We start from the raw sequence: 15,155 nt of genomic DNA on the forward strand, positions 1-15,155 counted from the left end.
CAAAATCGGACCGGTACTATTTTCTAAGTTGGATCTGGGTTTATTAAATTTGGACTCGACTCGATCCAACTTGCTTAATTTTATTGGTTGATTTGAATCTCAATGACTCGATCCTACCTAAGCTAACTCGAACTCAATATTAGACCTGGCTTCTGCATTTCCATCTTTTATCATTATTTCCTCCTTGATCTTAAAGGCAAATGACTAAATGAAGATCTAAAAGTAATAAAATGTTATTGCTCTCTCTGTAATTCATTTTTGTGCCTTAATGAATCTGTTCAATCAATCAGTAGGAATGACTTATTCTCTATAAACCCCCTATAAATCATCTTTGAAAAGCTTTCGATAAGTCTCAAATTTATTGGATCTTCCGGCCTTTGCCCTTCCAACTAAAGGATATCGAGCTGCATATAGTAAAAATTTCACAAGTAACTAACTATTGACAAGATTTTGGGAACCAACAACTCATATAAACAAAATGATTTCAAGGTCTCGAAGGTTTCCAGATGATGAAAGCGCCAAAGATTTCCAGATGCTTGCTTTTGCTTCCAAGCTTAGACAAAACTCAGCTATATTTGATTGAACTACTACATGATTATTATAAAGATACCAAATACAACCATTACAATAGTGTTGTTAGCTGTTCAATATGAAAACATAAAATTTAGCTTATATGATTCCCAATTTCATACGGCTTCAACGGCATATCAGCAATAAAAATTGCAAATTAAAATTGGACAGCGGAATTGAGAGAGAAGATATTTAGGAAGGAATCTTCTCTCAATTAAACAAAAGAACTTGTACAAAGAAAAAAAAAAGTTTCCGTAAAAAAAAATAGATGAGATTATAAATCAGATTAAAATAATAGGTGCAGCAGTATTTTAGGATTATAAATTCGAATTCAAATTGGATCCAATTCAAATTTAAATTTTTCAGATTAAGTCTAAGTTATATATAGATCCGATCCCATCCAATCCAAATGATTCATTGGGGCAAAACTTTTTATCCATAGATCTGGTCTTATCTTATCTCTTATTGATTTGAATTTGGATCCAATATTAAAATCTGGTTAAGGAACGGGACCGGATCCAAATCACTCATAATTCGGAATGATCCATTTGCACCCTGGTATCGGACAGAGTCGAGCGGAAGGGCGTCGGCATATAGACTGCACAGAGCCTTCCTTCCAGTCATCGGTACACAGCGAGCGTCCGAATATCTCCCAACCAATTTTGACGGCGGGGGCTCTTCGCATGGCTTGCACATCATCTCTTCAACCTCGCCTTCTCTCCTCCTTCCTTGGGGACCGCCTCCTTCACCCAGCCCACCCCCTCCGGCCCCTTCTGCGCCGCAATCCGGGTCACCTCTCTCTCTCTCTCTCTCACGCACACACGCACACGCACGCACGAACACAAGGTCTATGAATCTGCTATGTTGCGTTGGATAAAATCTTTGCTGCAGCCTTTTGTTGATAACTTTCCTAACAATAAGTTTTGATGCATTTCCTGAAAAATTTTAATCCAATATCATGGATGGAGTGAAGATGGGTAGGGAGCGGATCGATCGATTATCCTGTGAAAGAGCCATGAATTTAGTTACACTTGTTGGATTGAGAGGAAGGCATTGCATGCTTAGTTTAGTGGGTGATATCATGACCGACAAAATCGATATTAGACGGGATACGGTTCTGAGAGCTGCAAGGTGTTGCTATTGTATTGCAAGACCATCTAAAAATGTGGCTAACCCTTCCAAACATATGCGTCTAGAAAGGGATGCTGGATTTTTTGCATATTTACAGCTTCCAGGCGTAGTGGCGGTGCATTTCCAAATTAATTTTTATTGTATCTCCAAAACTTTGAATAATTCATATGATGGCAGTGCATTTAGTAGAGCTAGTCTGATTAAGTGCTACATCATGGACGTCTTTAGGGCCAGGAGAGGAGGTAGGTCTGTCAATGTTGTTTCAAGGGGAAGGAAGAAGGGGTGGCTAAGAAAATATGATAGGGAGAGACATAAAAAAAGACTGAAGACTTCTTGTTGGAATTAACACTCAATTTGATGGTAACATTAAATTGATGAGATTTATTAATGCCACTGCTTCCCTTTCTTGTGAATTTAAGAATTTGGTGACACTTGTTATTTTTCATCACTTCATCAGACTCTGAATGCCATGAGTAATGATTTGATCATCAATATAGCCAATGACCAAAGTGCCAAGAGAGCTTGACTTCATCTTCACTCATTAAATAACTCTGCTGGGTAGTTGAGCCCAACCTTGCAGGGCTGCACTCAATAGCCTTCTCGGTATGGCCTGTAGAGGCTCAGTATTAGATAACTTTTTGTTGGCTTTTATTCTTAGCTGATCTATTCATGGTTTAGACCTTGTCTGCAAGAAATTTGTTTTATATACGAAACTTCACAAATACCATGTGCCCCTCTGCTTCATGTTTGCAGGAACATTCCATGCATCTGTGCAGTTATCAAGAACATTATGCAACTTAGCTGATCTTTTATTCAATAGAAGGTATGGTTTTTTGGGGTACAAATGGATACAAATTATTATTATTTTTTTACTCATTGCATTTCAGTTGCAGATTCTAACTGGGTTGAGTGTGATAACTCATCAATAGTGTAAAAGAAAGAAGATATAATACTGTACACCAAAGAGAAATAAAAGTAAAAGGGCACTGATTATTCTTTCAAGGTTCATTTTTACAAATTAGTATGGGAATGGATAGAAAGAAAGTTGTGGTTTATGGAAGAGATAAAGAAAGGTTGGGCAAGAAAACTTTCTTTATTATGGAAGAGATAAATAAAGGTTGGGCAAGAAAACTTTCTTTATTAGAAGGAATAATAGAAAGAAGATAGAGAAAAGGGATGCATTGGGACTTGGAAGAGGGATATCAGGGGTTCAAATAAAAAGTTCTCAAAATCACATAATTTAAAGCTCCACAGAGCCTTTCTTATGATGATGTTTAAGAAAGGCGGGCCTTCCTCCTCCTCCTCTCTCTCTTTCTCTCTCGCATTGATTTCTCTCATTCGGTTTTTTCCCTTTTCCACTATATACTATTTGCTTGGTTAGATCTTCAGGAGTCCACTTCCATGGCTTCCTATCACTGCTTCTCATTGGCATGTGTTCGGGTAGTGCATCTTGTTCTTCCTTGATCAGGAAACAAGCTTTATTTCTTGATCTCTTTCCTTTCCAGATCCTTAGGTTGTTTCTGATTGATGTTCCTTTCCACACTACTTCAATGCATCTGTACTGTTTTACCATTATTTTCTGTTTTTTCACTTAATTATTTTTGAAGTAGCTCATCCCTTGCATACCCTTCTACATCATTATTTCACCTTCTCTAGGTTTTGTTGTCTTGATTTTTTTTTCCTATTTTTATGAATTACTATGTTACTTGAATTGCATGTGATACAGTATGTTTAATTATTTGAATGCCTGCCTTTGCTGTGCCTGCAAGTATTGTTTATATTCTTGCTATTTATTATACTCACTGTTATAAATGTTTCTTTCTGTTATAGAATATCAAGAAATGGTGGTCTGAGTCCCGAACAACTGGTATCATGTCCTAACTTATTTATATGCATGCAACCCTAGGTCATGCCTGTGTTACTAGAGCAAGTTAGAGATGAGGTTTTGTGCTTTTACTAAAAGTATGTGATTTGATTTTTATTTATGATTTTGGCTTGTTGCTAAATTACTTTCTTAATGTCTAATATAACTTCAAAGGAGTCTAGTTTGTTGTCCATCAGTTTCTGGTTTTGCACAGGAGCTATTGAATTCATCATACCATGTGATTCAGGGGGGGTACTATACTTTACCTAAGGATCAGTTTGGTTGCAAGAGAAACTGTGGAAGAAAACATATTTCTATTACCTTTTCTGCCTTTTAGGATATTGGAAAACTAAGATCTGGTTCCCTGAAAGGTAGTGTGGCCATCACTCAAAATATTCTATATGCTTATCGGGATTTGAAAAATGCCTTTCTTTTTTATTTTTCTTTTTAATTGGATGGAGGGATAGAGGATTATACACTAGCTGCAAAAATGGTGATTTAAGGAAACCTCAAAAAAATTCTCCATATATTTTATTTTTCCTGCAAAACAAATGCATGGAATAGTGTTTTATCCTAAGGGAAGAAATGTTTTTCCTGGATTTTTGCTTGCAAGTAAACAACACCAAAGCAGAACATGTCCCAGTAACAATCAACCAATTTCTCAGAAATAAGGGAATACCTCTATGGATAACAATACCTCTTCTAGTTTCTAATTGTTTCATAGGATGTGTTGGAATGAATTCAAAATTATATGAAGTAAGAACACGATAATTTAATCCAAGGTTTGTTGTGCCGGTTGATACCATATCATACCTGGCATACCATGTTGTACCGGTAACAAACCAGTATGCAGTCTTGTATCATACCGTCAATCAGTACACCTCACCATCTCGTACCATACTACGTACCAATATCATAATAGGATGGTATCGGTACAGGATCTGATATTGAGATGGGGAACCTTGGTTTAATCCTTTAAATATTAGAGTTGTTATACCTTGCATTTGAATCCGAGGTTCCTAGGATGCACGTTTTAGTGTCTGCTAAAACTTTATGTACAAATAGTATCAAACATCTCATACTTACATGAGAAGATCCACTTTTGAATCATCATGTTTAAGCTAAATATGCTGTTTAGCATGTACATATGCTTTCTAATTGTCTATACATATGCTTTTCTAAGTTCCTATATGAAGCGTGCATTCTTCTTATGTAAAGCAGTTGTTTACAGGATATTCTCCTTTTTCTGTTCCCATTCCTTTTTCATTTCTATTTTCATTATGTGCAACTAAATTTCTTCTCATGGTTGTTATTCATATATTCTGTTTTGAGGATATAGTTTGTTGTCCTGTTTGAAGTTGCCTCTCTCAGGACTTCGTTCTTTCTGTTGATTTTTCATATTGTAGGTTTGAAACATGCATTATATGGTCATTATTTGTTAACAATTTTTGTGCTGGGTCTTTATGTACATTGCATAAAATACATTTCTCCATTTCTCTGTCAAGGTATTTAGTTTAGTTTTGGCATCTCAAGGCTATTCTTGCTTTTTGTATCATTCTGTGGCTGACGGAGGCTAGGGGACATGATGGTGGCAGAGATCGAGGGTTTAGCAAGCTACAAATAAAGTTGAAACCATTAGAATGGAACCTGAGATGAGGGGTTGAATAATTTACACTTATGCAGATTGACAGAACAATAACTGTGCAGCGGGAAACAAGTGCTCAAGATGAAGATGACCCTTCTACAAGGAATTTGACAAATCATTATGAATATTATGAGAATTGAGACATAAGTTAAGTGATAGATTGGCTAAAATTACAGAGGATAGGTGACTATTAGATTAGTGTGGTTCTATAGTGGATTTTTCAGGTTATCTTTTATGAATTGGGATTGGGATGGTAGTGCTAAGCCCTTTGAGTGGAAAGAAAGTGAAGGATGAGAAACTGCAGATATCCAACATAAAGCTTAATGGTCATTGCAAACAACCATAGTTAAAAACGTGGAGATAGGGAAAACCATAATGTAAACCTAGTTACTAAGAGAAGGTGGACCTGCGATTGCCCCTTTGGAATGTTGTCCAATTAGAACTTCTCGGGCCTTTTATTTTGTCACAATTGCAATTTCTACTGGTGAAACATTTCATGTGTTTCTCTACCATTATATGTGGGTTGGATGATAAGAAAATGCAGACTATCCTTATGTTACTGTTCATTAGACAGTGGCTGGTAAGATGGAAATGTGATATATGATCTTGCAATTAGGCATGTCAAACATACTATTCTTGAAAACTTTTCAGAATGGACACTTCTAATTGAGACATGATGGAAATAATATATAATATTTTTTCTCATCTTGTTTGAACTATTAAAAAATTTAACAAATGTATTATCTTTTGATCATATGCGAAATCTCACACATAAAATGTTATATGTTTTATGCAAGGATCGTTGTGCCGGTACCAAGGCCCGTATGGTTTTCTGGCAGTATGGTTTAGTGTGCCCTTGTGCCATTCTTTGCCTGGCCTGTACCGACATAGCAAAGAGGGTGGGGGAGAGGGAGAACAGGAGAGAGGAAAAGAAAGAGAGAGGGAGAGGGAGGAAGGGAGGGAAAGAGAGGAAGAAGGTCAGTAGAGGCGGGCAGAGCCTGGCCAACATGGTAGAGAGAGCGGGGGAGGGGGAGAACAGGAGATAGGGAAAGAAAGAGGGGGAGGGAGGGAGAGGGGGGAAGGGAGGGAGGGTGGCAGAAGGCCGATAGATGGCCTAAAGGGCTAGGGAGGGGCGAAGTTGGCAACCCCTTGCCGTCTTCACTTAAACTCAAAATAAAATAGTGGCCCCCTTTGAGATCCCTATTTCGAATGAAATAGGAGAATTGGAGGGCGGAACCCCACCACGACCCTCCTCGGCCCTCCACCACCCTCCCTCTCTCTCCCTCCCTCACCCCCTCTCTTGCTCTCTTTTCCTCTCTTTCCTTCTCTTTCATTCTCCTTCACTAGTTTCTCTATTTGAAGGCCAAATCATCCTGGTCTGCTGCTGGTGCGGCTCGATATGCCCCAAACCATGCAGCTTAGGATGGGTCTGCCGATGCTCTGGTGTGTAATTTTCTAATTGCTACTTGGTAGCATTGCACATAGATATCAAACATTTCTTCTTTGCTAGCATGCTTATGTGCAAACATGTTTACCTATGTATAATGCACTTTAATTTTGAGTTGCCAGAACGAATATCTTCTTGGTCCTAGGTAAGGTACATGTAGTGCACAAAATACATCTGCAACAAAATATTGACAACCTTGTCATTGGATACTCAACGTACACGAAGCTAACATTAGGAAAACTTTCCTTTTTTTTTTCTATCATTGATATTCTGAACTTGTACAGTCCATGTTTGACCATTTTGACATATCACTGAATTCAAATCCTCTTGGTTGTGCATTGAGTTCTCATAAACAATAGGGATCCCAAACCATATTGACCACCAACCACAAACTAATTTTAAAAGCTTATATGACACCAAAAGAAAATTGTTTTAAAAATGTTAGGTCCTATAAGCATGAGTATTTGAGGTACATGATCCATATCTGGGCCTTCGAAAGATATATACCATATAAAATAACAAAATATTCCAGGATAATTGAGAGCATCAATAATAGCTACTAAAAGCATAACCATTTTGATATATCTTTATGATTTGCAATGTGTGAAATTCTTGTATTCATGCCAAACTTTGCTGGACCTATATATCTATTTTATAGGTGCCTGATCATTTCACTTCGAACTTTGAGCTTTCTAGAAGCATTATAGGATATTTTATGTTTGTCTGTATATTAATATATATTTTCCGACATTGTCAGAAAGCAAGATGACTTGCTGAACAATAAACGCAAACGCCTACGTCCTGGAAAAATTTCTCCTCGTCTACATGTTCCGGATCATATACCGAGGCCTCCATATGTAAATTCTCGTCATTCACCAGGAATTGCTAGTGGACCTGAAGTTCATGATGAGAGAGGAATTGAATATATGCGAGCATCTGGAAAGCTTGCTGCACAAGTTCTGGACTATGCTAGGACTCTTGTTAAGGTAGATCTGAATCTAATTACTCTTTTCTTGCATGTTCTGCAATATATTGACCTTACTGGTTCAACTTTTTCATTCAAGCAACTTATTTTGCCTTGCTATGGGAACTTTCTGTGATTTGAGTTGGCATTGTGCCACGAGACAATGTTGCTTAGATTTACAGGTCCACTGATAAAGGAAGAAAGACATTCATATGTTTGGACAGCCTGGCACTAGCATTTTTGACAGTGAAAATTCATACAATAGAAAGCAATTACTGGTCGGATTGTCAAAATTTTCATCGAATTTACAGATTATGTTTTAAGAACTTGCATTTGATAATTTTGTATTGTTTTTATGGTTCAAAATATCTGAGTTTTTGTATATACTTATCGACAAAATCCTTTTATATGGAAGCCTTGAATCTTAATTTATATTTATTGCCAAACCACTATTCCTAACATGCATTAAATTTTTGATTCCTATTTTTGCATGGAATGCATCAAAATCCAACTCCAGTTTGTCCATGCATCATCTATTTAAGTCATGAATGGATCCACTAATTTGGTTCCTGAGGAAAATCTTTAAACTTAAATAACAATCCTTATCCTATTTATATTGGGCTGGCATTTTGAGAAGGTATGATCTGCCGATGCTAGATCCTGCTTTATATTTGGCTCTTGACCTCACATTAACCAGCAAAATCTTAATTATTTGTCAGTTTGTAGGCTTGTAATTCAAAAAACGGCCAATTGTCATGACTAAAATTTCTAGAAGATACATGATGTCTATTTTTATTTTTTCATGATAAATGATTGAAGGCTAGAGGAGCACCATAATGAAGAGAAGCTCATTTAGTGTGTATGTAGCCTATACTTCAAGCTTCATTTTTTATTTTGAACTTCTTTTTATTTGATCTTCAGCATATTATCATTCCTCAATTTTTCAATCTACACTAAGGGACGGTGGTGGTTTTAGTGTTTTAAGTTATAAGTCATGGGAAATGTTAAAATAATAAAAGAAAATTTGATTGAGATTTGAGAGCATAAGTGCTAACTAAAAGACTACCTTATGTTAATGCAAAGTGCAAGCGAAAACACAACCAAGATAAACAAAGAAACAAATGGAGACATCAATGTAGTTAGTTATTTGAGGTGCAAAAGTCCATGTAGGAGAGGTGCTATTAGGTTAAATCAACTCCAGTTAGGCTCAAGTCTGGTATTGCCTAACCTGAACCATGCTTTAGAGGTTTCGGATCTATATTTGAATTTATACCAAGGAAGGCAGTAGCGAAACCGGCACCCATGCTGATTAGCTGATGGGATGGTACAATATACCTCTATGCGGTGCTGCCCCAACATCAACCAACAGGAAAAATCGGAAGAGAGGGGGAGAGGGGAGAGACAGAGAGGAAGGGAGGGAGAGGGAGAGGGCAACAGCCAGAGTAGGGGCAAGGGAGGGGGGGTCAAAGCCCTCTCTTCTCCATGTGCTGAAATAGGAGCGAAGTCCCTATTTCAAAATGAAGCAGAGGCCTACTTCACTTAAAAACTTTTAGAAAAAAATAAGTAAAGTTGGTAGTGGCTGCCGATTTCATATGAAAAAGGGCAAATGCCCTTGTTTCGAAACGAGCAGGGAGGGGAGAGGGCTTCGAAAACCCTCTCTTCCTCCTCCCTCACCCTATTTAGGTAGCTGCTGACCACTCTCTCTCCCTCCCTCTCTCTCTTTTTCCCTCACTCTCTTTCTCCCTCTCCCCTTCTGCCGGTTTCTTGATCCGGAGGATGTCCATTCTGGTATGCTGCCAATATGGTTTGGTACACCATGAATTGGGCGGTTTAGAATGGTTCCTTTGATGTTCATCTAGGACCGACAAAATATAACTTGGCCCCCCAACCTGACCCATATTCTACCCACCATAAATAGATTTGGATTTAGGCTAAACGAGTTTGGTCATAAACAAATTGACTCATTTAACCTATTTAATATTTGGGTTGGATTTGGGTTTTAGATATCTGATCCATTTAAATCATTTAATTTTCAGATTGGATTGAGTCAGATAGCCTATTTAATCCGTTTAAGATTTGTTTAACTTGTTTAAAACCTGCTTAACCTATTTAATCTAATTTGACTATTTAATAAATGGGTTAAATGGGCCGGGTCGGGTTATCTGTTTAATAAACAGATTGAATTCAGGTCTGAATTTTTGACCTGTTTAATAAATGAATCGGATTTGGATTGACGATTTTTTGATCCGACTCACATTAACTCAACCCATATCTGACCCGATCTGACCCAATTGCCACCCCTATGTTCATCCATACCCTACCTATCCAAGAATCAAGTCAGGTCTGTTTCAGGGATGCTCATGTAGGGTTTAGTTCGGGTAGAGATTTTGTTTGAGTTGGATGGAGTTCGGGTTTGGGTTGGATGGAAACCAGGTTTGCATATCGAACACATACCATTATTTGGAATTTTGATTTCTTTCATGCCTTCAAAATTATTCACCAATGACAAACTCATAGAATAACTAAAAAGTTCTATAAGAAATTAATGGATGTAAGTGTGAAATATATATTACATGTTGGATAAACTATCGGGTTTGGGGCACGTTGGATAAATTTTTAACAGACCTAGACCTTAACCCGAAAAATTACATGGGTTGATCTTTGAAACCCATATCTAACATTTAGGCATAAGAACTGGGTTGTGTCTGGTTGAGAATGGGTCTATGAGTCTTAGTGACAGTCCTACCATGTAGTCAAGATCTCATTTGTGACTTGCACCAATTAGCCTTTTGGTATGATGATCATGGATGGAAGATCAAGGGGAGTCAAATAAGATAGTATGATCATGAAATATAATCTAAAAATGGAATCATAAGAAGCAAGGGTTAAAAACATGCAGGGAATAAAAAGTGATTAGGAATATTGAATATCATGTTGTGTGTGAGATTTCCTAGTAAATTCTAGAATTATTAAATGGAAATAATGTAGGAAACTAGGAAGAAGCATTTGCTATCACTGTCATATGATATAGTATTGACATACATATATTTTACAGCTTGAAAAAACAATGGAGGAGTTAGGAGAAGTGGCAACATCATGTGGCTAGGAATCAATTTGAGCAAATACCAAACCTAATTGAGATAATCTGGAAGCTGAAGAATAGAGACTCCTCATAGTGTAGACAGGAGAAGCAACACAAGGATGGTAATAGATGAGTATAGAAGAATCACTGAGATCGGGGACATTTCAGCCATCCAATCTAATTCCCATGAGATGATGGAACACCTAAACCCTCTCACCTGACCATCCTGCCTGTCTCGTGGTGGTCCTACCTAAGAAAGTGGGGAAATGGGCAGTCCACTTATGTCCCATGGTTCCTGGGGTCTAGAACTCTTGATTTGCAGAAGGCCTCTAAGGACTCATAGTCTCCAGATTTCTGGGTGCTGGGCAAGATCATGCAAGGCTGAGGCATGGAGTGATAGTTTCATTTTTAAAGAAAAGTGAGACTAAGTCCTCCATGTGTTTACCTCTTTTGAGGCATCATATGGCTTTGATGCCCATCACCCCTGCAGCCAGAAATAGAGATCGATGGGGGGAGAGAGAGATAGGGAGAGGAAAGGGAGTTGCATTAGGATTTCAATGATTGTGCTCACCATCTTCCACACCAGGAAGCCTTAGTTAAGGCAAGCTCCTTTTATTTTAACACTAATTTGACCAAAATAAATAAAAACAGGGGAAATCATGCCCTTATTTTGTTTGGCATGAAATTGGTGATATGTTGTATGGCAAGGATTAGGTTACAAGATTGTGATTTTTCAGTATATATTTTATTTTTATAATATTGTAATATTCCAGAAAAGATAATTATTAAAAATAATAGAAAAGGTTTTGCAAGAAAAATTTAGCATGTGTATGTTATCGTTACAGACATGTTACTTGGTTTTTGCATGTTTTGGAGAAATAGGTCCATTTACCCTAAATATATTACTTTTTGAAGCATTGATATGTTTGAAAAAAAATATATAAAACTATAAAACTTCTAAGATCAATTAAAAATATTAAAAATATAATAAGGGTATCCCAAGTAGGTACTAGGATGAGGTGGGACATTAGGCATCCTATTATGTAAGGAAACTAGGATGCCCTTATCCTATAGGATTAAAGCCTTGGAATAAAAAGCGGTGTCTTGAGGCTTATACTATTACAAGGTCTAAAGAGGGTAAGATATGCTTAGCCTTACTCTTATTAAGAAGAGATTGTTTTCATGTTTTGAACCTATGATACCCAAGTCATAATGGAGCAAAATTATCAATGCTCTATCCCTGTGTTTGGTTGGGATCATAGGAGGGAGGATGGATGACCTCCATCCACCGCTTGCTCTAAACACTTTTAGGAAGGATGGATGAAAAGGAGGGATTACCCATCCATCTTGGCCCACCAATTTGCATTAGATGGGGAGGATACAAGGAAGGATTGATGGAGCATGTGAGGGGTAGATTTCTACATTAACAAAATTATTTCTCATTAATTTTTTTTGACAAAACTATGATACTTCTTTACTTTTTTTATTCATATTATTTATATATATTTTTATTTATCTATCCTATTAATTGTATACTATTAATTTTATTACTAATTATTTTAATTTTAGTGCATAATTTTCATAATTATAATCAAATAATTAGAATTATCTTCTATTTTTCTATTTAGATGTACTATTTATATTAACTATTTTTATAATATTACTTAACTATTTTAAATTAAATGATAAATTAATTAGTTATTTATATAAGTAATATATATAAATAAATTAATTTTATTTAATTTATTTATAAAATTATTTACTTAATGTCATTAAATTGAAATTAAATATTAATATAATTTTTATATAATTATAAATTATAAAGGTTATAAGTTTATATCTTGTTTACTTCTGTAGTACTAATAAGTGTTATAAATTGATAATAATAAATTTTTTTATCAAAAAATAGTTTAGTAAAAATATCATACAAATATCATCTATCCTTCCTTTCATTCCTCCTATACCAATTAGAGGAAGAAATTATTTCTATCCATCCTTTCATGTTTCATCAAACAAATAAAATGAAGGATAGATATTCCATCCTCTTCATCCATCCTTCCTTATCTATCCATCATTTATACCAAACAGAGGATAAGTGCTATCCTTTACTTAAATCCTTAGAATATATAATAATAATTACCTAAAGCCTATAGTCCTTAAAATGAAAGTATAATAACATGCTAGACTATAAATCCATTAAGCCCTTATTTGGCATTACTTTTGGAGGAGCCAAAAGTGCTTCTTGGAGGACCAAAAGCTCTTTTGTATGAATTTGATATATGGTACAAATTTTTGAGTAGTTTTTTTGGCTTCGTTAAAAGCTGAAAAAGGTCTACCAAGGAAAAGCTCCAATTTGAAGCTTTTGGACAAAAAGCTTGACCCGAAACATGCAGGGAAGCTTTTTTTCAGAGGGGCAAAAACTCATCCGAGAGAGCAAGGTTTGAGTTTCCACAACAGATTTTTTTTAAAAAAATATCTAAAACTACTGTTATCGCCACAATCATTTACATTTGTCTTTTTATTTCCATAATCATGCAATTAAGGATTTTGAATTTCAATCTTATGATATTCTACTTGATAATCACCCATAAAAATAATTATATTATTTAGATTAAAATATAAAAAATTAAATTAGTAATACTTTTTAAATAGTGGTTTTTGATAGTACAATATAATAATAGTATAATCTGATATATATAGTATAGTATAATTATGTTAAATTATACTATATTATATTATGTTATGTTATGTTATAAGAATATCATATTACTATAACTATTATTTTGTTTAATAATAATAATATAATACTAATATTATATAAAATAATAATATCATATTGTGTTATTATAATAAATTATCACATATTAATATAATAATATATGTTATTTTATAATTAATATAAAAATTTATTATTTACTATATTATTTAGATTAAATATAAAAATAAATAATTTATAAATTAGGACTATTTTATAATAACAATTTTTGATAGTGCATATCTTTAGACAATTGAAAGCACTATGTAATGTCCTTTATTATCATTTCTTGATATTGAATGTAATTTCTCAATTTCGTTACCTAACATATATTGAAGTTCCACAGCATTTCAGAAATGTGGTTATCAAATATCAACATGTTTTTATCAAAAGCCCTAGTAGAAAAAAACTCTGCCACTAAAAGCTCCACAGACAAAACCTCTGCCACCTACAGCAATGCCAATTAATAAAATGCTAAGTTATCCCTTCACAAAACTATTCTGCATCTAGTGTTTTTTCTTCTTAAAACATGCATATGTTTTTTTTTTCTTTTCCAAACATTATTCTACAATGTAAATGCTTTTTAGCCAAAATTAATTTGAAACTTCAATTTTGAGCCGAAACTTTGTTTTCTAAAGTGGAGTTGTAGATCAATTCTTGCTTGACAACACATCCAAAAATTGATTCAGAATTTGTTGGTTTGATTTTCAAATTTATGGTGCATTTTTTAAATGATAATTTTGGGTGGAAACTATTCCTCCCCAAAAGAACCAATTCCCCAGCTATTCATGCTTAAGCACATGAATCTGGTCTTGGCTCAGCTTCAAAATATTTAATAATTTAAAAGAAAAGTAAGAGTGAAACACATACTAACAATTTTAACAAAATTCTAATTGTTTGCACAGGAAAAGCATAAAAAGGGTTGAAAATCATTTATGCATAGTTTGGAGCAGGAAATTAACATCAATGAAAGCTTGAAAATATGATGATCATGTTGACTGGGGGAAAGTTCTACCTATTTGCTGCTCTTCAATTTCGATAATAAAGCTTCCAAAGTCCCTCTCTTGTTTGCAAATGAGAAAGAGAAATGTTGGAGCCTCTTGCCTTGGTACTAGGTGGTACCCAGCCTTGCAAAGCCATATTGTACTATTCAATATCAGGTGGTACACTCCCAGTTCCCCTTGGCTAGCTGGGCATTTGGTCATGCATCCATGGCCTGTGCATGTTCATGCTGGGCATAGGATGTCCTATGCATTATGTATTAGCATGACCATAACATCTGAATGTAAGGCCAAATGGGCAACTACGCATGCTAGGTGATACTTAAGATGTGTATATCAGTGAAAATCAAAGCTCATCTGCTATGGTACCGTGTTTCATTTTGATGTGTAAGCCTGTAATCTGTGCCTCAGGGATGAATTTATTTCCTTATGCTAGATATCATTAACTTCCTGCAATCTATGCAACCAGTAACCTGGGTCTTCCTTTTGCCAATTGACCTAGGACTCATAGCAGGTGCCTCTTCTTGCCTTGCTTTGTGTTGACCAAGATTTCATCACTGAATAAAGGGTTGACATTAGGTTGTTAGACAGTCATAAAGCTCTAGCTAGTCCTTCCATGGAGCCTTCTTGACTTAGACCTGCTCTCCATAGCCAATCCATATTGATGGCAAAAGGCTAAGCTAATGACTATGATGA

The 15,155-nt window shown here is 35.5% G+C and overlaps 1 protein-coding gene across 1 annotated transcript in view; it reads left to right on the top strand.

Annotated features, from left to right (window-relative positions):
* Positions 1-1,094: 1,094 nt before the first annotated feature.
* The window catches only part of LOC105060869 (methionine aminopeptidase 1D, chloroplastic/mitochondrial), a 72,314-nt gene continuing 58,253 nt past the window's right edge, over positions 1,095-15,155 (top strand). The window contains exons 1-2 of the mRNA XM_073247607.1: positions 1,095-1,359; positions 2,455-2,524. Coding sequence (XP_073103708.1) covers positions 1,110-1,359; positions 2,455-2,524 — 320 coding nt within the window. The 5' untranslated portion in view covers positions 1,095-1,109. The remainder of the gene's footprint in view (positions 1,360-2,454; positions 2,525-15,155) is intronic.

This window comes from Elaeis guineensis, chromosome 13 (assembly GCF_000442705.2).
Source record: "Elaeis guineensis isolate ETL-2024a chromosome 13, EG11, whole genome shotgun sequence".
Classification (NCBI taxonomy): domain Eukaryota; kingdom Viridiplantae; phylum Streptophyta; class Magnoliopsida; order Arecales; family Arecaceae; genus Elaeis; species Elaeis guineensis.